This window comes from Hemibagrus wyckioides, linkage group LG24 (assembly GCF_019097595.1).
Source record: "Hemibagrus wyckioides isolate EC202008001 linkage group LG24, SWU_Hwy_1.0, whole genome shotgun sequence".
NCBI classification, from domain to species: domain Eukaryota; kingdom Metazoa; phylum Chordata; class Actinopteri; order Siluriformes; family Bagridae; genus Hemibagrus; species Hemibagrus wyckioides.
Genome location: NC_080733.1, coordinates 13,799,559 through 13,825,516, shown reverse-complemented (window position 1 = coordinate 13,825,516; position 25,958 = coordinate 13,799,559). Strand labels below are relative to the sequence as shown.

Sequence of the window (25,958 nt, the reverse complement as noted above, 5' to 3'; positions counted from 1 at the left end):
TTGGGGATGTGGTAGCTTAGTGGTTAAGGTGTTAGACTCCTGCTTGGAAGGTTGGGAGTTTGAATACAGGTCCACCATTGCTGGTCCCTTGAATAAGGCCCTTAACCCTCAATTGCTCAGTTGTACATATGAGATTAATTGTAAGTCACTCTGGATAAGGGTGTCTGCCAAATGCCAGATATATACACTAGGCCTGTCAATCGATTAAAATATTTAATCGTGATTAATCGCATGATTGTCGCGAGTTAATGCGCTCTCTCTCTCTCTCTCTCTCTCTCTCTCTCTGTGCCTGCCTGCCTGCGTGTTTGTTTATCCGACGCTTCTACTTCTTTTCCGATACCTGTCTGCACCGCACTACACTTCTGCTCATCCCAAATGCTCTCATTGGTTGACACACGATCCCACCCCTCCCGTCACCCGTGGTTTGTCTGTGTGTGTATTCAGAGCCAGTGAGCAGCAGACTTTTTAAATCATTTACAAAATAATAAAAACTGCATTAACGCGCGATAAAATATTTGTCGGCGTTAATGAATTAATGAGTTAACGCGATAATAACATGTTAACTTTCCCAGCCCTAATATAAACGTACATTTTCCAGCATATGATGATGGCACCAGGGTGAGAAGATCACTACACACTTCTATATCCCCAGCCAAGAATTCCAGCTTCTTCCAGGAAATCGCCAGATGTTCCCAAGCCAACTGTGAGAAATAATTATACCAGCCGGTCCTGGGTCTGCCCTGCAGTCTCCATCCTGTAGGACATGACTGATACAGATCTACCAGGGCATTGTTGTAAGGTGCCCAAATCACCTCCTCTTGGTGGAGCAGTGACCTCAATGCAGGTTCATCCAGCTTGTCAAGATCTTCACTCTATCACAACCCTGCAACCCTGCATTTCCAGCACCTGGACACATGACCTTATTCTTCGGTCACTACCCACGTCTCATAGGTAAGAAAAGGAAGGTAGATGCTTTATCTGCAAGCTTGTGGTTCACCAAGACTCTAACACTGTTGGCCTTGACCCTGATCCATTTGTCAGTCTCTTTTTCCATCAATCGTGTATTCTAAGATGGTACTCCTACTACCACCACGGGCAAGGTCTTTTCCCTGACCTGAAGGGAGCATCCCACTCTTTCTCTTCAAGAAGAAAAGCATGGCCTTGAACTTGTGTTGATTTTCCTCCCAGCTACTTCACACTCAAGAGCAAAACATTCAAGTGCAAGACCAAAAACGTATCAAAAAACGACACCATGACTTGCAAATAACAGGGATGTTGCCTTTAGCCGACCAAACTGGACACCTTTCCATCCTTGGCTTCCTTGGTAATATCCTGTACACAAACAAAAAGACCCGAACTTGGCCCTTGAGTCTGACGCCCACCTTAATAGCGCAACAGAACTCTCAGAGAGAACAGATCTCATGCAGAAGCAACCCAGATACCCATCCTCTTGCAGTACCTCCTACAACAAGCATTAATGTACACCATTATATGCGTTCTCCAAATCTGCAAAGCACATGCAGACCAGATTAGCATACATCCTGCAAAAACTGTGCAAGATAAGACCTGGTCCATGGTTCCACAGCCTGAACAGAACCCAGATTGAACAGAACCCAGATTTCTGAACAATTGTATATAGTATATATAATATAGTAGGCAGTGTTAGTCCTTGAGAGCCGCTGTCCTGCAGGGTTTAGCTCCAACCCTAATCATACACACCTGAACAAAAACCAATCTTCAGGATTACCAAGGTAAGGTGAGTTTTCTAAGGGCTGAAGCTAAAATCTACAGAGCAGCAGCTCTCCAGGACCGACGTTGCCTATCTCTGGTATAGTATATCGTCATATGGTGACTTCCATACATCTTCGAAGAGTTGATCTGAAGCCTTAACCTATCTTAAAGTGTCTCAGATCACTGATACCTATTTCTTACTCAGATGGTCTAGATCTAGAGCATTCAACTCCAACCTATTTCTTGACATTTAACCAAAAGGTCTTTAAATACAATCTAATGTGTGATACAACCCAGATGCGAAACAACCATGTGTAACCAAAGCCTCACCCACTGGTATAAACCTGCACACATGCATATACACTTGTGCTGAAAACAGTCCACACTTCAGAAGAGCGTTAGCCATCTGGACGATCTTTAACAAAGTGAGTCGGTCATGGCTTAATGCTCAAAGAACTGCAGGACATCCAGTGCAACCGATCAATCACGGCTGATGAGCTCAACACAGGGACACACACTGTCTCGCTCTCGGCGTCTCTCTCAGATCAACAGCACCTCCTTTGGACCAAAGGCCAATAGTGCATCAGGAGACTCTTGCTCTGAGATGTAACCTTGATTTCAGACTTGATTATTACTTTTCATACTGTTTGAAAGGTTCTTAATACAACCCCGGTTAAATTTTATAACAGACTGTACGGCTATATGTTGAAGATTTGTCAATGGCAGAAGATGACTTTTAATTTGCTTGTGTTTTCAATCTGCGTGATCAGGCTTCGATCTAAAAACAGCAAAGCGTAAATACAATCAGTAAGGATTTTTTTTTCTACCCATTAGCATGTCTTTTTAAGTTTCATCATTTTCACTATCACATTTCTAGATTCCTGTGCCTTTTGCATAATTCAGCGCCGCCCTCCTATTGGTTGATTTCAGCCAAGCGTTGCAGCAGCACTCACAGTCAGAGATTTTAAAAAACATATCGGACACACCCAGAACTTAGTCGTAGATTGTGTCTTAGTCTTGATTGCAAAGGCGCTGAATCGGCCACCAGCGAAGACATCAAAAGAAGCCAAAGGAGCCGATGCAGTGTCTTATTACTATACGTCAAAACCTAAGTATCTTGTAAGCAGGAAGCTTTTGGGTGGAGGTCTGTTGGGATTTGTTCCTTCCCAGCTGCGTGTGTTGTCTATGAAGTCAGGAATGTAACAAGTTTCCACCCTTCTAGCCCCCTTAGACGAGAACTCTTACATCTTAAATCGTAAAAAGTTTTTAATGCTGAGATCGTCCAAACACTCAGGATGAATTAAATCTGCCTGATTTTTCCGCTTGACACGATGGAACGAAATTCGGATATCTGATTGTTAGGCTCATAAACCAAGCTTGAATACTAGAACATCTGGGCTCATTTGGGGTTAATAAAGTTCAAGGTACACAATTTGCAGCGCAGACATGTCGACAAAGCCATATGACGACGGTATTATAGCTATAGCTTTAACAGAACAACAGCAGCTAATCACATATTCTGTCGAAACAGTCCAACAAAACTAAATAATTCAACGCTCTTTGTTGTATCTGCTCACGTCTTTGTTTTAATCCTGTGAGAAGCTTTTAACAAGTGCTGACGCCTGTGTTTGTGTTGTTGGTGTTGGTTTTTTTGTCTCACTGGAGCATTTCATCCATTCATCCATCCATTTTCTATACCCGCTTTAGGGTATAATTAGGGTCACGGGGATCTGCTGGAGTCTTTCCCAGCACACATTGGGCAAAAGGGGTATACCCTGGACAGGTCACCAGTCCATCACAGGGCCACATATATAGACAGACAACCACCCACACTCACTCCTATGGGCAATTTAGAATTACCAATCAACCTAATGTACATGTTTTTGGACTGTGGGAGGAAACCTGAGTAAACCCACACAGGCACAGGGAGAACATGCAAACTACACACAGAAAGGCCCCTGTTCGAACCCGGGATTCGAACCCAGGACCTTTTTGCTGTGAGCTACCCTCTAAGCCACTGTGCTGGAGCATTTCAGTAACTCAATATAATGTCACTTGTCTATGCTGGTAATTTGTAAGCACAAAACCCATTAATAAACCCCAAAGACAACACAAAATAGCAAAAACATATTCAGAAACACTCCAAACAGATAGCTAGGTTGCCAGGGTCATGGTATATGCGCCAAATTGGGCTCGGGTTTGTATCAAGGCTGTGCGTGGAAAAAAAGCAAGTGCGCAGGTGGCATTTTTTGGGGACTACATTTAAAAATAGTGTGCAGATGCTGAGATCTGGTTTCAAAACAAACAGACTGAATCGAAATCTAATCCGGCGGCTACGGGAAAGCAAGAAACGAAGGGAAAACGCAAGCGCAGACTGTCCGTAATGTAGCATTTCAGTTTGCACCAGGTGATGATAAAGAATATGGCGAATTGCAGTTACTGCATGCACACAACCTTGTTTTCTGTTTTCTATGCAAAGACTGAGAAAACGTGTCTTGGCTGCTCCAAAGCGCCGAATTTTTGGACTAGATTCAATTGTGCTGTTTTTATATTCGCTGATAATTCTGATAATAATGCCATGAATAACATTATGTGAACAACATAAAATAAAGACATCTGTGCTGCAGCCAATCAGCAATGAGCATGTGGTGTTGAGTAAAGACCTACCCTTTCAGTTTTCAGGTCATAGTCATGTGTTTTCAATTTTCACATCGGCTGTGAGGGTATTTTTTTTTACTTCTGCGGTTGTGTTTTGTGATTTGCTGTCGCAGCTTCGTATGTTAACACGTTTCAAGTCAACATATTTTTAGTCAAGCAATCGCTATATTTACTTAACTGTACTCAACGTTTACTAAAGGTGCATGGATGGGTAAAAACATGAGCATTATGATGTCACTATACTAATCTGCTATATGACATGGAGCAGTAATTTATGATCCTATCTTTCCTTGCATAACGGTTAGTGGCTACACAGCTACACGACTAGCCGAATCACCAAATTAACCAAAAAAATAATGGTACAATCAAAGAATTTATTTAAAATGAAACCTGTTGTACATTTCAATGCCAGGTATTCATGCGAATGAGAGCGGGAGTGCAAACGAGACTGAGAGATAGAGAGATAGATAGAGAGAGAGACAGAGAGAGAGCGTCTGCGCTGGTCTGATGAAAGTAGCCACCTGCCAGTAGGGTCTCCATCTGCTCGCCTTCCTCTGCCAAGACGCGCAGGAGGGCCTCGGGCATGCGGGGAGCAGTAGATAAATATATCCCTCCACTCTCCGCCTGCCCACGGGAGGCCTCCGGCAGCCTGCTACGCTGACTTACGCTGGCCCTAAAGATGCCGCACACCTGAAAGGAGTGCTAGTGATAACGGGGACTGAACAGTGTTGAGAATGTAGAAAGCAGGTATTACCTGGATGCTCAGGGGAGCCCATGTCATCACCATGTATACCAGGGGACGATTCCAGGAGTGTTAGACTGGGAAATGAGCACCTGGGAAAAAAATACACACACATATGCACACCCATTCATAAATATGTACAAACATATGGCGTGTGAGAGAGAGAGAGAGAGAGAGGGAGTGAGAGAGAATATAGATGGATAGATATATAGATGCGTGTGTGTTGAATGCAGGCATGATGTCTTGTCAGATGCTGGTTAAATATAATATCTCTAAGGTTTTGAGGAACCTCGACCCTATAAACTGTTTGTAAGATTCTTTTTATGGTCTGATCTCCATGGATTCTCCAGTATTTCCAGTTGCTCCAAAGGATTCTCCAATTTCTCTGGGTTCCGCCCTATTTCCAAAACAAGCCATTATGTGGAAATTGCTATTAGGTTAGGTGTGAATGAGGGTGTGAACATGTGTGTGTGTGTTGTCCTGCAATGGACAGGTATCCCATCCATGGACTATCCCCACCTCACATCCAACATTCCTGAGACAACCCTTTTGTTATCATTTACTAAAGATTACTTACTACTGGTTCAATTTTCACATCATTCCTGCATATTACACACACAGCACACACACCTCGTAACCTCGAGAGCATCCAATGTAGCATTTATTATCCAGTCATGATCAATTTAAATCATCACTATAAAGCATAAGCAGAAAAATAACTACTACTAGAAGATACACAGCAATTTTCTTACTAGACATCATCACTCATTTTTTTATATTATGCACACTTGGATTGTTTTATATGCATTGTCATTTTTTAAAAAATCTGTTATTTTAACCCACTCAGCTGCAGATTTCCTTATGGCTTTTGGCAGTGGAAAAGCAGGAAGACCTCTTCCTTAGGAAGTCATGCATTCAAACCCACATCATATTTGGATTAGTTATTGGAAGCAAATATTGTAATAAGGTTGTAATAACCATGTTATCCGCCAGCGATACATTGAAATCATTAATGCAAAATACTGGCTACTACTTCTGGACTAATTTTTCTCACTAGGCATCCATATGTACTGTACCGTCATTTTCAGTTTCATTTTCCACATCATGCATTGTGCATGACAAGTCCCCTTGGACCTGGATGCACTTACCCTTGATGCAAATGTATGGAAAAGGGCTAATCACATAATACTCACACACCTGTTGATGCATCTCTTCAACATGCACTTACTCGAGCCTACTTTGCATGTCCTATTCACCTGATCGAGGCGAAGACTACACTGAAGTTTAGACCCAATGCAAAATCATATCAGATCACATGAGTGCACATTTCTACCGCACTGATAAATCTTTAGGAAGAAAAAAAAAGGCTCTACACTGATGAGCAGGAAGCATGGAACCCAAAATATATTAAAACCGCCAACGCATGCAGGGTTTAAATAGATTACAGGTTGGGTTTAAATAGGTTCGTGCACAAACCCACAGCGAGAAACTGGTAATCTTGGGGATTTCTCAAACTGCCGCATGCTATATCGGTGCGTCCGCTCGTGCGCCCGGGCTATTTTTAGCGCGCGACGTTTCCCCTGCAGAAACTAAACGGAAGAGATGCTCGGTAAACAGCCAACGTAGAGGCTTTTTCATGTTGTTGTCGATTTTCAATAAAAGCAGCAATAGATTTGAACTTTCAGTTGAGAATACGGGAAAAAAACACACCATGAAAAAGGATCGCATTCGACTAGAAGGCTGGATAAGGCGCGTTTGCTCCATGGTTAAACCCTTAAAGAACATTGTTGTTCATGTTGTTGTTGTTATTAATAATTAACCGAATTGTATTGACACGCGTGCACATGGGAAAGGGTTAAACTGGGGTTAAAGTCTATCTGAGGTGATATGATGCTCCTTTCCGTTCTGCCATTCCTCAGTGTTCTTATTATAAAATGTGTTTTCGCACTTACCGGAGTGTTGATGCTGCTGCTGCTTATGCTGCTGCCTATGCTGCTCTCCGGATCGCGCGACAACCGAACAGTTCCGTTCAGCCCGTGCGCGCGCGCGCGTCTCTGATTAAATAAGCGGACCCACGGCTGCGCCCTGCACGCGCATGATGCCGATGGCCATGTCCCAAACCGCACACTACCCTACTAAACAGTGCGCCCTAGTATCCCGTGTGTGTGTGTGTGTGTGTGTGTGTGTGTGAGAGAGAGTGAGAGAAAGAGAGAGAGAGACAGAGAGAGTGAGTGTGGTAACTATGGTAACCAATAGGGGGCGTATATTTTTGGCACACTGTTTAGTAGGTTAGTATGAGGGTGTTTGGGAGGAAGCCTGTGTTACGTGTTGCTGCTAACGGTGACCATACACGCGCACACACACGCGCACACACACACACAAAGGCGCGTGATAAAAATAGCACAGTGACACAATAGAGACAGCAGCAGGTCCACTTCACATCCTCGGGTCCTTATGAACAGCAGAATTTAAACCAAAAACACCAACTAAGAGCTCAATATTTATATTATAATACCATGTTTATATGATCTATGATTCTACATATAAGACACACACGCTTCAATCTTATTTTCTTATTTTATTTACATATTTTGATAGGGAAACTTTGTTTTCTGCATATTGCATGCTAAGTTTGAGTGCAAAAGTTTGCACACCCTTCCTGTGTAATTCTAAAACCATGTGCACAGATATTTAAAGCAGTTGTTTCCACCAGTCTCTTCATTTAGGAAAATATTTTTTTTAAGTTATTAATAGTAAGAGGAGGAAATTAAATGACACTTAATATGTGATTAGTTGGATTTTTAATGAATCTCTCTAGCAGTGTTTTCCTCTAGTTATGTCTCTCTCTGTTATGATTTCACTCAAACAATTCCTTTATATCTTCGCCTGCTTCATCATTTTAAGTCCCTACTCATTCTTATTAGATTATAAGCAGTTATTATTGGCAGTATATATTTTAGATTTGAGACTATTTTTCTTCTTCTACTATTTTTACTCTCTCCCTTTTTTTCTTTCCTTTTATTAAACCGTGACACCTAACTGGTTTGTCTGCACCATATTAACTAGATCATGTATATTTTGTAGCTGTGTCTGAAAACATATCAACATATACAATCTTGAGCGTGCGCATGAAATCCTGCATTAGCATTCATCTTCAGATGATATAAATTACTTACCATAGACTTCCCTTAACCCTTGGGTAAGTGTAAGGATATGAGTGAGTTTGACAAGGGCCAAATTGTGATGGCTTGATGACTGGATGGTCAGTATCTATCAAAAGTAGTCCAAGGAAGGAACAGTGGTGAACCGGCGACAGGGTCATGGGCGGCCAAGGCTTATTGATGCACATGGGGAGCGAAGGCTGGCCCGTGTGATCCGATCCAACAGACGAGCTACTGTTGCTCAAATTGCTGAAGAAGTTAATGCTGGTTCTGATAGAAAGGTGTCAGAATACACAGTGCATGATGGGTCAGGGCTGTTCTGGCAGAAAAAGTGGGACGAACACAATATTAGGCAGGTGGTCATAATGTTATGCCTGGTTTGTGTATGTTTGACTTTTTTTCTTTTGCTTCGTATGTAATACACTCATCTGTTTTGTTTGTTCTGGATAATATTGAGGTCACATTAACAATCAGTTTTATAATCTTAAAGAACATCCCTCTGCTTTAGAGCCCTAACATAAACATACCTGTGGTATTATGAGAACCACTGAGAGTTCACACCACATGGTGGAGGGAAAACATAATTTCTTAGAAACCCAGAGGAAAGGGCATATTACTGTCCTTGATAACAGAAATTAGCACATGTTATATATAACAAAAATCTGTACTTAGATATAAAATAAAGCTATTGAAAACAAAAATTGGATCTTTCTGTCCAATTTGAGGTCAATCAGCGGTGATTTGTAAATGTTTCTATAGTCACACAATAGATATTCTGGGTGTTTAGGAGAATGTGGTGGTGGGTTGGGTAAAATTATATACTGGAGGTTTAAATTAAAAGGGCAAAATATGTTTGTAAATTTGAGGATAAACTTGGCTTTACTTTCTTTACTTAAGTCTCGTTTTCTGCATCTCTCGTTAAGGCAATGTCTGTTACCCAACAAAAAACACTGAGCTCCATCCAATCCCATTTGTCAATGTAGAAAAGAAAACTATTAAGAATCACACCACCTCATTTCATTTCATCTGTTGCCACCTGTTCATGCTAAACAACGTATTTATCAGTATAACTATCTGTTTGAATACAGACAAGGAGTTGGACTGTGGGGTGAAAGTTAAGAAAGAGAGTTTCCTACCTCAGGAAAATGGTTTGCTTGATTATGTAAAGACTCATATAAAATGAGGCAACTTCTTTTCCTTCCTAGAAGCCCTGATCTCCGACTCATTAAAAACATGCTAAGCTTTGCTTATTTGCTAACATATTTATTGCTAACATTGGTTATGTTTATCTGTCATTCTGCTTTTCTTCAATAGTGGCTGGTTAGAAATCACTGATTTCATGAAGTTAAATCTTATAGCAACTTGTAAACATTGATTATTTGCATGATGTTTCTATTTCTGATTTATTCATTAGCAGATGACGTAGCATTAGTCATCCTTATGACCAGCAAACCTACAGAGATAAAAACATGACAGTAGTTTCATTTAATTATCAGTTACAGTGAGGGAAAAAATGATTTGATCCCCTGCTGATTTTGTACGTTTGCCCACTGACAAAGAAATGATCAGTCTGTAATTTTAATGGTAGGTTTATCTGAACAGTGAGAGACAGAATAACAACAAAAAAATCCAGAAAAACACATTTCAAAAAAGTTATACATTGATTTGCATTTTATTGAGTGAAATAAGTACTTGATCCCTTTGCAAAACATGACTTAGTACTTGGTGGCAAACCCTTGTTGGCAATCACAGATTTCTGACATTTCTTGTAGTTGGCCACCAGGTTTGCGCACACCTCACATCTCAAGGAATGAAGGAAGGAAGGAGGTTCTCACTCAAGATTTGATGGTACATGGCTCCGTCCATCGTCCCTTTGATGCGGTGCGGTTGTCCTGTCCCTTTAGCAGAAAAACACCCCCAAAGCATAATGTTTCCACCTCCATGTTTGATGGTGGGGATGGTCTTCTTGGAGTCATAGGCAGCATTCCTCCTCCTCCAAACATGGTGAGTTGCCAAAGAGCTGGATTTTGGTCTCATTTGACCACATGACCTCTGAATCATTCAGATATTCACTGGCAAACTTCAGATGAGCCTGTACATGTGCTTTCTTTAGCAGGGGGACCTTGCGGGCTCTACTGGATTTCAGTCTTTCACGGCGTAGTGTGTTACCAATTGTTTTCTTGGTGACTATGGTCCCAGCTGCCTTGAGATCATTGACAAAATCCTCCAGTGTAATTCTGGGCTGATTCCTCGCCATTCTCATGATCATTGAAACTCCATGAGGTGAGATCTTGCATGGAGCCCCAGACCGAGGAAGATTGACAGTCCTTTTGTGTTTCTTCGCACCAACTGTTGTCACCTTCTCACCAAGCTGCTTGGCGATGGTCTTGTAGCTCATTCCAGCCTTGTTTAGGTCTACAATCTTGTCCCTGACATCCATGGACAGCTCTTTGGTCTTGGCCATGATGGAGAGTTTGGAATCTGATTGATTGCTTCCTTCTGTGGACAGGTGTCTTTCATACAGTTAATGAGCTGAGATTAAGAGCACTCCCCGAGAGTGCTCCTACTGTAATCTCAGCTCCTTACCTGTATAAAAGACACCTGGGAGCCAGAAATCTTTCTGATTGATAGGGGATCAAATACTTGTTTCACTTATTAAAATGCAAATCAATGTAGAACTTTTCTGAAATGCGTTTTTCTGGATTTTTTTTGTTGTTATTCTGCCTCTCACTGTTCAAATACACCTACCATTAAAATTACAGACTGATCATTTCAGTCAAACGTACAAAATCAGCAAGGGATCAAATCATTTTTTCCCTCACTGTACTTTAAAAATAATTGCTTTTTACGTTTTAGTACTATTAGCAACTTTGGGCCTCCTGGAAGTCCAGTGGCAGGATCTCATGCTGTCATTGCCGTGGCCCGGGTTCGATTCTCGCGCAAGGAGCTAACCCAGCCACTGAAGAGTAACCTCTCTGTCCTGGTCCCAAGCCTGGATTAAATGGGAGGGTTGCATCAGGAAGGGCATCCGGCATATAACCTGTGCCAAATTGAACCATGCAGACCAAATGATCTGCTGTGGCGACCCAAACCAAGGAGCAGCCGAAAGAACAACAGTACTATTAGCAACTATATTTTAGAGTCCATATTTGGTTGAATACCGACAAGATTTTTACACATTATTTCTGTATCATTTTTGTACCTTTGCTATCTCAGAAATTCAGTTACGTACGCAGATGTTAAACCACTGGTTTCTTTAAAAAAAAAAAAAAAAGAAAACACCAAATGCTGCTGAAGTTGATATTTGTGAGAGAAAGTGAATGCAGACTGCAGATTTACACACGGTAGTTTACAGCCATAAAGAGTCCAAGGGTTCAAAGTCTGCTTTACCTTGTGATTGATAATATCATGTGTAAGGTTGTGACCCAACCAGTCCTAAATCTCGTGTGTGTGTGTGTGTGTTATCAGTGTTGCAGTGTCAACATGATGCTCAGTCCTTCGAAAACTTAAATGTGCATGTTAATAAGGCACTATACTGAAACAAGCAGATATGAGAAGAGAGTGAGTGACATCTGTGGTACGATGGGGAACCTGGTTACTGTGATCTCCTACAGAGCCTCAGATGGAACCTGGGATTATGTTTATCTGCACCCGTGTCTACAGTGTGACCCATTTGGAGCCTTACTCAATCTGGGACAGGTATCTCCATATACATGCTTTCTCTCTCTCTCTCTCTCTCTCTCTCTCTATATATATATATATATATATATGTGTGTGTGTGTGTGTGTGTGTGTGTGTATATATATATATATATAGAGAGAGAGAGAGAGAGAGAGAGAGAAAATTAATTTCATTTGAATTTTATTATTCAATTCAATATTATTTCAATATATGTTCTATATATTCTGTGCTGTGAGGTTTTTTAAAAAATAGGGGTAAAAAAAAAACATTGCACATGGTGTTAAAGGGGGGGTTTCTGATTTTCACAGCCCTCTGCAGCATGTGAGATGAATTAAACTTAAAAATTGGTGTTAAGAAAAAAGGAAAAGGTGGAGGTGGAGGTTTGTCTCTCAGCTGAGAGAAAGGAGCTGAGTTCTGGGCCAGAAAAACAACTATTCTATTCTATTATATACTATTCTATTGCATTTAATCTCCATTCTAAATAAACCTCTATTGTATTCTAGTATGACATTTTATTTGATTTTATTTTGTTACAATAGAAATGATTTTATTTTTTAGATTTTATTCTATTCCATTACGATAACATCTATCCTACTGTATTTGATCCAATTTGATACTGATGTCCCTTTTCATCCTGGACATCGCTTATTTCAACTGCTGGCAAACGTTTCAGATCCATCACTTCACAAACCAATAAACTTATGAACAGCTTCTACTCCAGCACCATACAGAGCTAAATGCTGCTGGCTTGTGAAGACACACACATGCACACAAACTGAAGGATCGCAACAATCTGATCCAGCATTTTTTATACACAAATCTTATTAATCTGCACTCTCTGTATACCTCAGTATATGCTTCTTCACATATACTCAGTATGTTTACATTCTGCTGCATGTTATATTCTATATAATTGACATGTTTACATCCCATGACACTTTAATTGTGTTGGTCCCCCTTTTGCTGACAAAACACCCCTGACACATTGAGGCATGGACTCCACTAGATCCCTGAAGGTGTGCTGTGGTATTTGGTACCAAGATGTTACGACCAGATCCTTTAAGTCCTGTAAGTTGCCTCCATGGACCCCACCTTGCAACTTACAGGACTTAAAGGACTTACAGGACTTAAAGGATACTTTTGATAGATATTGACCACTGCAGACCGGGAACACCCCACAAGAGCTGCAGTTTTGGAGATGCTCTGATCCAGTGGTCTAGCCATCACAATTTGGCCCTTGTCAAACTCGCTCAAATCCTTATGCTTGCTCATTTTTCCTCCTTCTAACACATCAACTTTGAGGACAAAATGTTCACTTGGTGCCTAATATATCCCACCCACTAACAGGTGCCATGATGAGAAGATAATCAATCTTATTCACTTCACCTCTTACTGAATCTATTCTATTCCAACTCCTCTCTACTAACTTTATTCTTTCTAAATGTTTTGATATGTATGTTATGTTCATGTGATGACAACCCAACATATAGGCAAACTAGGCTACAGCATCATCTGGTGCCGTCAGGTATGTTTTTGAGAATACAGTACCTCAGCTACACTATGTTGCCAAAAGTTTTGGGACACCCCTCCAAATCATTGAATTCAGGTGTTGTTTTTCAGGGGTTGGGCTTGGCCCCTTAGTTCCAGTGAAAGGAGCTCTTAATGCTTCAGTGTACCAAGACATTTTGGACAATTTCATGCTCCCAGCTTTGTGGAACAGTTTGGAGATGACCCCTTCCTGTTCCCACATGACTGCGCACCAGTGCACAAAGCAAGGTCCATAAAGACATGGATGAGGGAGTCTGGTGTAGAGGAACTTCACAGAGTCCTGACCTCAACCTGGCTCACAGTCTCCACTCTAATTCATCCCAAAGGTGTTCTATCGGGTTGAGGTCAGGACTCAGTGCAGACCAGTCAAGTTCCTCCACAACAAATGTCTTTATGGACCTTGCTTTGTGCACTGGTGTGCAGTCATGTTGGAACAGGAAGGGGTCATCCTCAAATTGTTCCCACAAAGTTGGGAGCATGAAATTGTCCAAAATGTCTTGGCATCCTAAGGGGCCAAGCCCTAACCCTGTAAAAAACAATGATTTAAAGGGCCGTGCCTGCGTGGGTTTACTCCGGGTACTCCGGTTTCCTCCTACAGTCCAAAAACATGTACATTAGGTTGATTGGTAATTTTAAATCTCCCATAGGAGTGAGTGTGTGTGGTTGTCTGTCTGTATGTGTGGCCCTGTGATCGACTGGTGACCTGTCCAGGGTGCAGGGGCGGACTTAGTGATTTGGGGGCCCTAAGCGATTCCAGGTATGGGAATCTCATGCATGTGCAATACGATAGGAACGTTCCACTATTCATGAATCATGGGGGGGCCTGCATTTGAAAAGATGTATTAATAACATTAAAATCTTAATGGTTATAGACAGACCATACAATATATGATAGGAAAGTAATAAGTACTATATGATTTATATAGGCTTCTTGGTATTGGTCGGGGCACCCCTAATTCCCCGGGGCCCTAAGCGGCTGCTTACCTCGCCCCTTTCCAGGGTGTACCCCTGCCTTTCGCCCGATGTGTGCTGGGATATTCTCCAGCACATCCCTGTGATCCTAATTAGGAATAAAGCGGGTATAGATGGATGGATGGATTTAAAGGGGTGTCCCAAGACTTTTGGGATAGATAGTGTAGTTTCCCCTACGAAACAAGGTCCTGTCATGATAAAGGAACATCCATTTTTTTTTTATTAAATAAATAAAAGTGATATAAATATTGAGCGTAAAACCATACATTTTTAACAGATATAGATTTTCCGACTTGAATGCCTTCGCACTAATGACTGGCGAGCTCGTTGCGTCACGTAACTCCGATCAATCAGGGCGCGACTTAGGCGTGGGGGGCGGGGCCTGCTGCACGTAAACCTCGCAATATGGAGACTCCTCAGAGAGTGCAGCGAGTCTGGAAGGCTGTCTGTTTTTAAAAATAATTAATAATAATAATAATAATAATAATAAACACCCCGCAAGAGCGCTGTAACACAGCCGGAGGAACAAAATGTGCTGGGGTTAAACCTGCGCGGCTTCTGCCTCGACCGTCTCCCGCCATGTTCGCCGAGGTGAGTGCGCCGTTTCGGCCACACAAGTTTTGTTCTCCGCGGTGTTGTGTGACAGCAGTTGGGCTAGTTGGATTAGCCTCCTCGATAGCTTCCCAGCTAAGCTAGCTTAGCTAACAGGTAAACACGGGGCAGTGCACGGAAATAAACACGCCTGTGATCGCACGGATTACTGCCTTTTTAACGTCGTTCAATTATTTCTCCTTTAATAATCGCGATACCTAGCTGGCTAAAATATTCCTGAAACCATTGCTATGGTGGCAAGCTCAGGTGAAAGCGGTGCAGTTCATCATACAAAAACAGTGGTGTTTAAAAAAAAAAAAAAAAGGTGTGTAAATGCCTTGGGTTAGCATTTGAACAAACTGTATTTCAATTGTTATCTACCTACATCATGTTAGAAAAGGCTAGCAGGAGATTAATGATTAATTAAACAAACACACCCAGTGTTTCCAGTGTAAATTTCCCACTACTTGTGCTTGTAACAGCACAGCATCCTTCCCAACACACACACGCACTTTTCTTCGGCTTTGCATGTTGAACACCAATACACAGATATCTCATTTTCACAGGGATTGAATTGTCCTCCATTGAAGCGTGAGAAAGTGACGGATCATATTTGACAGATGAAAATCTCCTCGGCTGTAATGCAAAGGCGTGAGCCACCTGCTCTTAACTTTCCTTCCATCAACTCTCTCCAGCTTTTCGTTATCCTTCCACACTGTTGCATGTGAAGATCATATCATATCATATTCATTGCGCTACAGAAACTCTAAACGAGATGCACCCAGATGATATGCAAGGTCAACAGGAAACCAGACCAACCGAGAATAAGCCTCACTAAAAAAACTCTCTTATATGAAGGTGTTAAACTCTTCACCCTGCTTTAGACTGCACAATTGCTTTTATTGCGCAAGATATTCCCAGGAACATCCCCTGGGTTTTTCATGCAGGTCACATGACCAGTCCTTCACGGTGAAATATTATCAATTTTTCGTTCCTTTAAACGTGTTTCTTCGTTCAACGGTTCGGCATTTCCTCTACAGTGCGTGTAGCTGTCCTGCGAGTTTTTGTTGCGTAATTCTACGCTAAATTGAATGGCATAAATAGCATCATCATGCTTCTTTTTCAGATGATTGCACATGTCCTCGGTTTCCTTCCGTGTCACTCACGCTGAGTAATTGCTGATTAGGTGGTGAAAATGACCCTTTTCCTCTTTTCACTTGTCACTTCCTGTTTTTGTTTTTGTTTTTTTTTGAAAGAATTCGTTTTTTTTTTTACAGATCAGATTGTTGCAAATAAATACAATAAACTTAAATATACACAGATCGGGCATAACATTATATTGTCTAATATTGTGTTGGTCCGCCTTTTGCTTGCAAAATAGCCCTGACCCGTCATGCACTGTGTATTCTGACACCTTTCTATCAGAACCAGCATTAACTTCTTCAGCAATTTGATCAACAGTAGCTCGGATCACACGGGCCCGCCTTCACTCCTCACATGCATCAATGAGCCTTGGCCATCCCTGACATCGGTTCACCACTGTTCCTTCCTTGGACCACTTTTGATAGATACTGACCACTGCAGACCGGGAACACCCCACAAGAGCTGCTGCAGTTTTGGAGATGCTCTGATCCAGTCGTCTAGACGTCACAATTTGGCCCTTCATCAAACTCGCTCAAATCCTTACACTTGCCCATTTTTCCTGCTTCTAACATCAACTTTAAGGACAAAATGTTCACTTGCTGCCTCTAATATATCCCACCCAATAACAGGTACCATGATGAGGAGATAAGGAGTCTTATTCACTTCCCCTTTCACTGCTCATAATGTTATGCCTGATCGATGTAACTTAAAATGTCCAATATTCATGAATAAAAGGTCAAAAACTCTCTGCATCACTCCTAAATTTTTCAAATCAGGACTATGTTCGAAAAATTGAGTGTAAGCTTTACAATGTGAGTGTGTTTAGAGCTCAAGGAGTTGCTATAGAAGTATGTTTGTTTTAGTCATTTGCTGATGAACTACCAGTGAAAGAGTGGTGCAATTATTAAATGAATGATCGTTTAAGTCGATGGTTCTGACAGCAGACAAACAGGACAGAGGAAATCACTAATGAAGTTTCTACTTTAAGTAATCAATTAAAATCTAAATGTAAAGTTTCAACCTCAGATCAGCTGGTTCTAAGGTTGTTATTGTTGTTGAATAAAAAGTAAAAATAAATAAAATAAAAAAGATAATGTGACACTATCTCAGAAAATCTCCAAAGTGTATTGTGTGTCAAAGAACTAGAAAGTGTGGCAATTAATGTGATCAATATTGTAATATGTCACAGTGCATCTTTTTTCTTTTTCTATATGCCCTTAATACAGCACTATATATAAATACACCGGTCAGGCATAACGTTCTGAGCACTGACGGGTCAAATGAATAACACTGATTATCTCCTCATCATGGCACGTCATGTGTTAGAAGCAGGAAAAATGGACAAGCGTAAGGATTTGAGCGAGTTTGATGAAGGGCCAAATTGTGATGGCTAGACGACTGGATCAGAGCATCTCCAAAACTGCAGCTCTTGTGGGGTGTTCCCGGTCTGCAGTGGTCAGTATCTATCAAAAGTGGTCCAAGGAAGGAACAGTGGTGAACCGGCGACAGGGACATGGGCGGCCAAGACTCATTGATAAACATGGGGAGCGAGGGCTGACCCGTGTGATCCGATCCAACAGACGAGCTACTGTTGCTCAAACTGCTGAAGAAGTTAATGCTGGTTCTGATAGAAAGGGGTCAGAATACACAGTGCATGAGGGCTGTTTTGGCAGCAAAAAGGGGGAATAACACAATATTAGGCAGGTGGTCATAATGTCATGCCTGATTGGTGTGTGTGTGTGTTTGTATATATCCTTTATCATGATGAATCGTATAGAAATGTCAGAAACGAGCAACTGTTGTCATATTACTCTGCCCTAATCATTCATACAGTCCATATTATATCGTAACTCACATTCTGTATGATTGCAGTATAAAGAAGTGAATGATATTGTAATATGTAGATAGTTAATCGAATGTATTTTTTTTTTTAAAAAAGTCCTGTGTATTTATGAGGCTGTGTTCTGAATATAATATTCTCACAGACTATGCGCTGTGTATACTAGAGTTTAGTGTGTGAGTGTTTGAAGGGTCGTATCATCTCAAATGGATCACGAGCGGTTTTTACTGACCGATTCCCAGGTGGTGTCAACTAGATCTAGCAGAATACAGCGGTGTTTTTTTTTTTAATGTTGAAGTAGTAATCACGTTGGCCATCTTGAAAACGTTTCCTCATCCAGCGTCAGCATCTGGTAGCCCCGCCCCTTTTCCACTACATAAGCAAAGCTGCGAGTGTTGAACGCATGAAGTGTCCGACGTTCCACGGTTGAATAAGTGAATTAAAGTGCCCTTGTTTTTCTTGTTGGAATTGTCATCATGTGATTTGGGACTGAATTTTCTGACTTACATGTCACCCCATAAACATTTTATCTCAGTGTATCTGAGTTATAGTGAGAAATTAAACCAAATAATGAAATCAAAAAAGAGCCAGCATTGCAGGAACACTTCAGATCTGGCAACCCGTGACTATAGGTAAACCTGCTTTAGCTGGGCTTCCATATGCTGTAGTGTTTTCCTTTTTTTTTTCACTCACAGGATTGTCCTTTGTACTCTGTCAGCTTCACACAGTGTGAACACCCGCAGCAGATAAAAGCAGCGAGAGCGTCTCATCCGCCCTCAGCCTGCGCCGTGATCAGAAAACTGATGAGTCACCTGTCCTATCAGAGCGCCATGCTAAGTGCTTTCCATTAGCGTTAAGTAGGTAAACTCCAGCCCACCTGTTTTACACAAAGCCCTGGATACACTCAAGAAGTATTTATAGAGCACCTATTAAAGATGCTGAAAGAGCGCTCGCTCATCTTAATCGTATTATCCGCTCTCGCTCAGGGCTTACGCTCATCAGGTTAGTGTCCAGGAGACGGTTACATAAATACCAAAACATTATTGTTGTATATTTGCATCTCGATGCGTCCTGAAGATTTTCTTAGTATCAAGCAGCTTGCGTTTTTAACGAAGCAGCACTTCCTCTGATCACGATCTTTTCCTCGAGCACCTTAATCAGTCTTTAATAAAATCCACCGGAAATGACCATTATAGAAATAGCCTTTATTTGTCACATATACATTACAGCACAGTGAACTTCTTTCTTCACATATCCCGTCCTTGGAGGTTGGGGTCAGAGCGCAGGGTCAGCCATGATACAGCACCTCTGGAGCAGAGAGGGTTACGGGCCTTGCTCAAGGGCCCAACAGTGGCAACTTGGCGGTGCTGGGGCGCGAACCCCCGATCTTCCGATCAACGACCCAGAGCCTTAACCAATTGAGCCGCCACCACCGCCACTTAACACGTGATCTTGAACTGAGTCGGAGATTTATTCTGTTTATTTGAGTGGAGTTATACAGCTGATGTGAAGGCAGCTTTGTGCTGCTGATTCACAGTAAACTCCAAGAAAGTCTGCTTTCTGTCAGCGTATCCGTGTTTTAGCCACGTTAGCAAACGATAGACGAAGGAATTCAAAACGTGACGCAGTTCCTCATCGTTGAAACCAAAATAGATCTCGCTGAAATGCAGACACGGACAGACGCTATTTTTAACTTTTAGTATCATGGTGTTACTCAGTGTTCTGAGATGTACTCAGATGGACTTGCTGTCATGTGCCATGAAGCATCCACTATCTTTATTATTATTATTTTTTAAATTAATGAAATAAGCATCATCGAGGCAGATTATTTTTTCTCATCAACGTTCTCCGTCTAATAAATATCGATTATTTTTTGTTGCAGGTTTAGTTTCAACACCATGACGGTCTGTTTTTTTACTCTAGTTAAAGGTTTCCTAAGTTCCCCAAACCTTCTCATAGAACTTCAGCAGGATTTCAGCTCTCGCTTTAGTGATGCGGCGGCGCTTTAATCTTTTATTCTAAGCATCTCTCTGACCTCCTCATCTGTTTACTCTGCTCTGTTCCCAAAGCTTATCACCGTCACACTTCTCATCTTGTGAACTAGCTAAGTCAAGGCTCTGGCGAGCAACAGCATCGTATAGCTGCATGGCATTCTGGGATGTTGAATCTGATGTTTGCAGCAATGTCTCTAGTACTACTCCTCAATAAAATTGATGTTAAATGTCACTGGAAAAGGAGCAAGTGAGTCAGTCGGCACCAAGTAACTATTTATTTTTGTGACATTTTGCTTGATTAATGCTGATGCAGGAATAAAGGAATAAATGCTGTTCCTCAGAACCAACTGGATAAGTCAAGTCAGTGCCTTACTTGTGTATGTTGATATGCTCTGTCAGAGTGAGCACACTATGCGTCGATCATCCACCCCTTTGGCAGCGTTGGTCACACTCGTGTCAGGTTATAACCGCAGTGAGTCTCTCCTGCCAGAGTCGAACCTCGAGTCAGCTGTCCGGGTTTCTTGATCTAGCCTCAGATTCCTTGTTCTTGGCTGACTGGACTGGAAACTGATGTGGGCTTCTGTTGTACAGTGTATTGGCAAAAGTTTTGGGACACTCCTCCAAATCATTGAATTCAGGCGTTGGGCTTGGCCCATTAGTTCCAGTAAAAGGAACTCTTAATGCTTCAGTATACCAAGAGATTTTGGACAGTTTCATGGAAATATGACCCCTTCCTGTTCCAACATGACTGCACACCAGTGCACAAAGCAAGGTCCATAAAGACATGGATAAGAGAGTTTGGTGTGGAGGAACTTGACTGGCCTGCACCTCAACCTGATAGAACACATTTGGGATGAATTAGAGCGGAGCCTGTGAGCCAGGCCTTCTCGTCCAACATCAGTGCCTGACCTCACAAATGCGCTTTTAGAGAAATGGTCAAAAAGTTCCATAATCACACTCCTAAACCTTGTGGAAAGCCTTCCCAGAAGAGCTGAAGCTGTTCTAGCTGCAAAGGGCGGGACAACTCCATATTACATTCATGTGCATGTAAAGGCAGACGTTCCAAATATAGTCACGCAGATGTTGGCAATATAGTGTAGATCCTTGCACCTTAAGGATGCTTTCCTGCTCAACAGAGTGTTTATTTTTATTTATAGCAGTCCCATCACGGGGCACAATCACACACGCATGTCTTAGGACTGAGAAGAACATTAAAACCCCATTTACTGAGGGCGGAGATGGGAATTGAACCCCTTAACTACAGAGGCACGAGGCAAACATGTTAATCACCAAGCCAACGCCGTCCACTGATCAGTTCTGAATATTGGTATGGGATGTTGGATGACCTTGTATCCACTTTGTTTTAAAACACAGGCTGTAATAACATGATAATGACTCCCACTGTCTTATATTTTTGCAAATTCTTGTAGCATAGTGAACCAAAACATGGTCTAGAGTGCACGCTGTATACCTACTTCTATAATTAAAGTGGAAAAAAAATGACAGTTAAATAGAGCCTCTGATATTGACTTCAAGTCATATACCAATATCTGGCTCTGATATCTAAAATAAAAATATAATAAAAAAAAAAGTTCCTGTGACCGGTTTCCTGTTGACCGCCGTGTCCATACAGGATTGTCCACAGAGGAAGGATTGTCCACAGAGGAAGGATTGTCCACAGAGGAAGGATTGTCCACAGAGGAAGGATTGTCCACAGAGGAAGTAATCAGCTTACGTGGATGACCCGTGTGTTCTGTCTAATCAGTGCACACATTAGAGTTAATCAGCTATGCAGTGTAAACTGCTGAGTGGATGGGCTGATGGGTTTTCTCTCATGCCTTAATGCCCCCTTTATAGCTCGGGTGATTGCTGAGGAAATGTAGATGAGCTCGTAAATCAAGACGCATCATTACTGTAATACTGCTGCTTACTGCTAGCGCTAACCGTACTAACGTACTTATCAATCTTCCCATGGGAAAAATGTGACTTGGACAGAAATGTGGTTGAGGCTTGTGTAGTCATGTACTCGACTCCGGGGTTGCATCGTTCCAGGTGACTTCCTATACACTATACACTTTTTACTCTACTGACTAGCAGATGAATTTTTTTAGTCTCAGATGGGTTTTTACTAACCAGAAGTATAAGCAGTGACTTTTTTTCACACAATGTGAGCTAATTTATAAAATGCCGCCCCTCTTCCACTACATGAGCAAAGCTGTGAGTGTGGAGTGCATGAAGTGTCCAACATTCCACACTTCGTTCATCATCACGGTACTTGATGTGCACTATTTCCTGTTGGAATTATCAGCGTGAACTATATTTATATACACAGCCGTGCAGTGCATAAGTGCAGTGCATATCTGATTTGGTATGCACTACGTGTTTACCGGGACGCTGGAACACAGCCTGCGCAGTCAGTTTGATAAGAAATGGATCTGATGGATTATCTTCACTCGGCTTGGAGTTTCTTGTATTCAGAATGCAACGTGGAAGCATGACTCAAGTTACCAGGGTGGAAAGATGCAATATGGTGGTCTCTCGATACGATACGTTTTCAGAAATAAGCATTAATTCTCTAAATACATCAGGGAAATGTGGGTTCAAGATTGGGATGAAATTGAACTTGCTAAGCTTTCTCTGGTGTCTCAGAAAAGGGCCTGTCTAAAGCATGAGATGTTTCTTATTCTGCTGGTAACTAGTTCACATATCAATCATTTTGGTGATTTCTTCAGCCTTAATCACTGTGCAGTCAGTGTTGTGTCAGGATTATGCCTCATCACGGTGAAGGAGAGGATCCTAATCCAGTTTTAGTTAAACGCTACAACAATCTGTGTGATAGCATCTTCTACATGCCCGATTATCTGATAAAGATCTTCTAGTAACAAACCCGTGACACTGGTAACTACAGTACATTGCGGAGCTCAGTCATGTGTCCCATATTCAGTCACTTATGGTTCATACTTTTATTGGTTTTCGGCGAATCCCACCTTCGAGAGCTCAAATGAAAGGAAATAGAAGCAGTGTGGCCCAGTTTTTAAGCACCGACAGAGCATCACAGGAGAGTGATGAGAGAAGACTATCCAGCTTCACAGCTACACTGATGAGAAGTCTAAATCTGTGTTGTTAGAAATAAAGGTACTGCACAAATACATTTTATTCCCTAAGGTGTTTTGTATTTTTTTTTTTTTTTAAATGGCACTCAGTAACACAGACACACAGTGCAGCTCAGTAACCTTCCTGTTTCACCTGCATGAAAGTGTCACTTTCCCACCATCAGTAGCACTGATCATCTCCTCATCATGGCACCTGTTAGTGGGTGGGATATATTAGGCAGGAAGTGAACATTTTGTCCTCAAAGTTGATGTGTTAGAAGCAGGAAAAATGGACAAGTGTAAGGATTTGAGCGAGTTTGACGAAGGGCCAAATTGTGATGGCTAGACCACTGGATCAGAGCATCTCCAAAACTGCAGCTCTTGTGGGGTGTTCCCGGTCTGCAGTGGTCAGTATCTATCAAAAGTGGTCCAAGGAAGGAACAGTGGTGAACCGGCGACGGTCATGGGCGGCCAAGGCTCATTGATGTACGAGGGGAGCGAAGGCTGGCCCGTGTGATCCGATCCAACAGACGAGCTACTGTTGATCAAATTGCTGAAGAAGTTAATGCTGGTTCTGATAGAAAGGTGTCAGAATACACAGTGCATGACGGGTCAGGGCTGTTCTGGCTGCAAAAGGGAGACCAACACAATGTTATGCCTGGTCACTGTCGGTTCAATTGTTACACAACCAAGTTACAGCTGTTGAAATGGGCAGTGAAAATAAAGCGCTCCTGGAAGACGGCCATTTTAGCCGCCTTTGGAGCTCCAAGTAAAAAAAACACCTCAGTCACTGCTATGGAGCTCTGATCATTTTAGAGACTTTGTCTATTCATTAAAAAAATATATTAAGATATTAAACATATAGTGCATTTTGCAAACAATGTATGTTTTGATGAGTTTGCCTGTTTTGCATTTTGTTTGATTCAGAAATGAATTTCCTTTCACACTGTTCGGAGAGTTGAATTAAATTATGATGCCAGTGCCAAAAACAGTGCCCCTAAAATCAGTTGTCTAGTAATTTGTCCTTGTGTTATGGAGATTTTCCAGAAGCCCCAGTGTAAGTTGTTACTACAGAAATGATCATGTCTAACAGCAGTAATATAACCCTGTCGTTTGAATAACAGCTGCTGAGACACAAAACGTATTAATGTACAACTTTGGAGCATGTAGTATGGAGAGTTCAGGAGCATCGTGGTATAAAGCCCTCCTGCTTCACCTCTTGTGAAGTGTTTCCCCGTGAAGGCGAGATGAATAGAGCGGAGTGGGAATTTAACTGATGAATTGATTAACGTGTGAAGAGCTGTACGTTCAGGGCCATGTAGGCTCTAACTACATTGTGCATGTATTCTTAGTCAGGACTAACATGAAACTCTAGAATATTATCTCCGAGGGAATCTGATGGGCATCCTGCACTGTCTCTCTCTGAGTCTGCCTTATTTACAGGTTGCTCTCTAAAAACCCACTCCATTTTTTTTTTTTTAGTTTGTGCACGGTTATTGCCAATAGTAAAGACTTCACGCTGCAGAAGATCGTTGTTGCTGTATATAATCTGACTTTTGGCTTTTTGGCTTACATCCTTGATATGGAATCCCTGTTGTCAGTATTGACAAGCACTTATTATAAAAATCCCCTAAATGTTCTCCTCTATTTGGTCACCCGCCATTTCCTCTCTTCCTCAGCCATCAGCTTGCCTCCATCGAGACACGTGATGCCACATCTTGGTTTGAACCTCATCTGTGCAGAGTAACACAAAGCACATTCTGCCCTCTTCCACATACATGAGCTTACAGATGTTCTGCAAGACCGGGAAGGGAAAGACATTTCAGCGTCATCATCAGGCTCGATATCGCAACTGCTTATCTCTTATCACTCCAGATGTTGTTGTTTTTTTTTTTGTTGGCATCTTCAAATGTCTATTCTTGCAAGAAATCTCTCTCGCCGATCTTTATAATAGAGCTAGAGGCTTCTGCCGTTCTGCCAGGGAACTGGATGCCAGCACCAGTAATTTTTTTTTTCTTACTAGTACAGATTGTTTCTATTTGTGGTTAAGTGAAACTAGGAAGGACACCGATTTGTTTATTTTAAAACAGTACTGCCTCATGTACAGCGAGTGGACCGACTGCTTTAACCTGTTTCAGAAGGGATGTGAAATATGTGCTGCTTCCACACACTGCTTTTCTGTTTCAGATCATCACCCACGATAATCACCCAGTGTTCAACACCTAGCCACAGGGTTTTTTTTCCACTTTGGGCACTTTACAAGAGAGGATGCTTTCGGTAGGGGGAAAAAAAAACAAATTCCGAAGCATTTCATGAGGTGGTTGCAGAAAGATTAAGCTCCGCCCACTCAACATAAAGGCGCCACCTTTCACATAACGGGGTGTTTGTGTGCATCAAATAATAGACATGACCAAACCTGTTATTTCTGCCTGTTTTATAATGCAACAGAGTCTGGGATTCACTTTCAGTCTTTTCAGATCATAATTTTTAGATTATTTTGTATACGCCTTCATTCATTTATTTATCCATCACTTTATCCTGGTGAATCTGGAGCATCTTCCAGGGCACCGAAGTGGGAATGCACCTTGTAAAGTACACCGGTGTATCACCGAACACCACACACACATTTACATACCTACATACTCATTCACACCTCATGTCACAACTCCTCCTAATGTATTGTTTCTGAAGGTGGGAGGAATCTGAGGAACGTAGGAACCAACCCACAAAGGCAAAAAAGGAGCAAATCCACACCCTGGAGCTGAGTGACTACACCACTGGATCATCTTACTAGCCTCTGCCCTT

At 41.8% G+C, this 25,958-nt stretch overlaps 2 protein-coding genes across 2 annotated transcripts in view; one reads left to right on the top strand and one right to left on the bottom strand.

Moving 5' to 3' along the window:
• Positions 1–7,293, bottom strand: part of LOC131345269 (histone deacetylase 9-B) — a 46,771-nt gene extending 39,478 nt beyond the window's left edge. Inside the window, exons 1-2 of the mRNA XM_058378083.1 lie at positions 7,084–7,293; positions 5,144–5,223 (exon numbers count right to left, since the gene is read on the bottom strand). Of these exons, the coding sequence (XP_058234066.1) occupies positions 5,144–5,165 (22 nt within the window). The 5' untranslated portion in view covers positions 5,166–5,223; positions 7,084–7,293. The remainder of the gene's footprint in view (positions 1–5,143; positions 5,224–7,083) is intronic.
• A 7,579-nt stretch (positions 7,294–14,872) lies between these two features.
• The window catches only part of snx13 (sorting nexin 13), a 37,311-nt gene continuing 26,225 nt past the window's right edge, over positions 14,873–25,958 (top strand). The window contains exon 1 of the mRNA XM_058377807.1: positions 14,873–15,084. Coding sequence (XP_058233790.1) covers positions 15,073–15,084 — 12 coding nt within the window. The 5' untranslated portion in view covers positions 14,873–15,072. The remainder of the gene's footprint in view (positions 15,085–25,958) is intronic.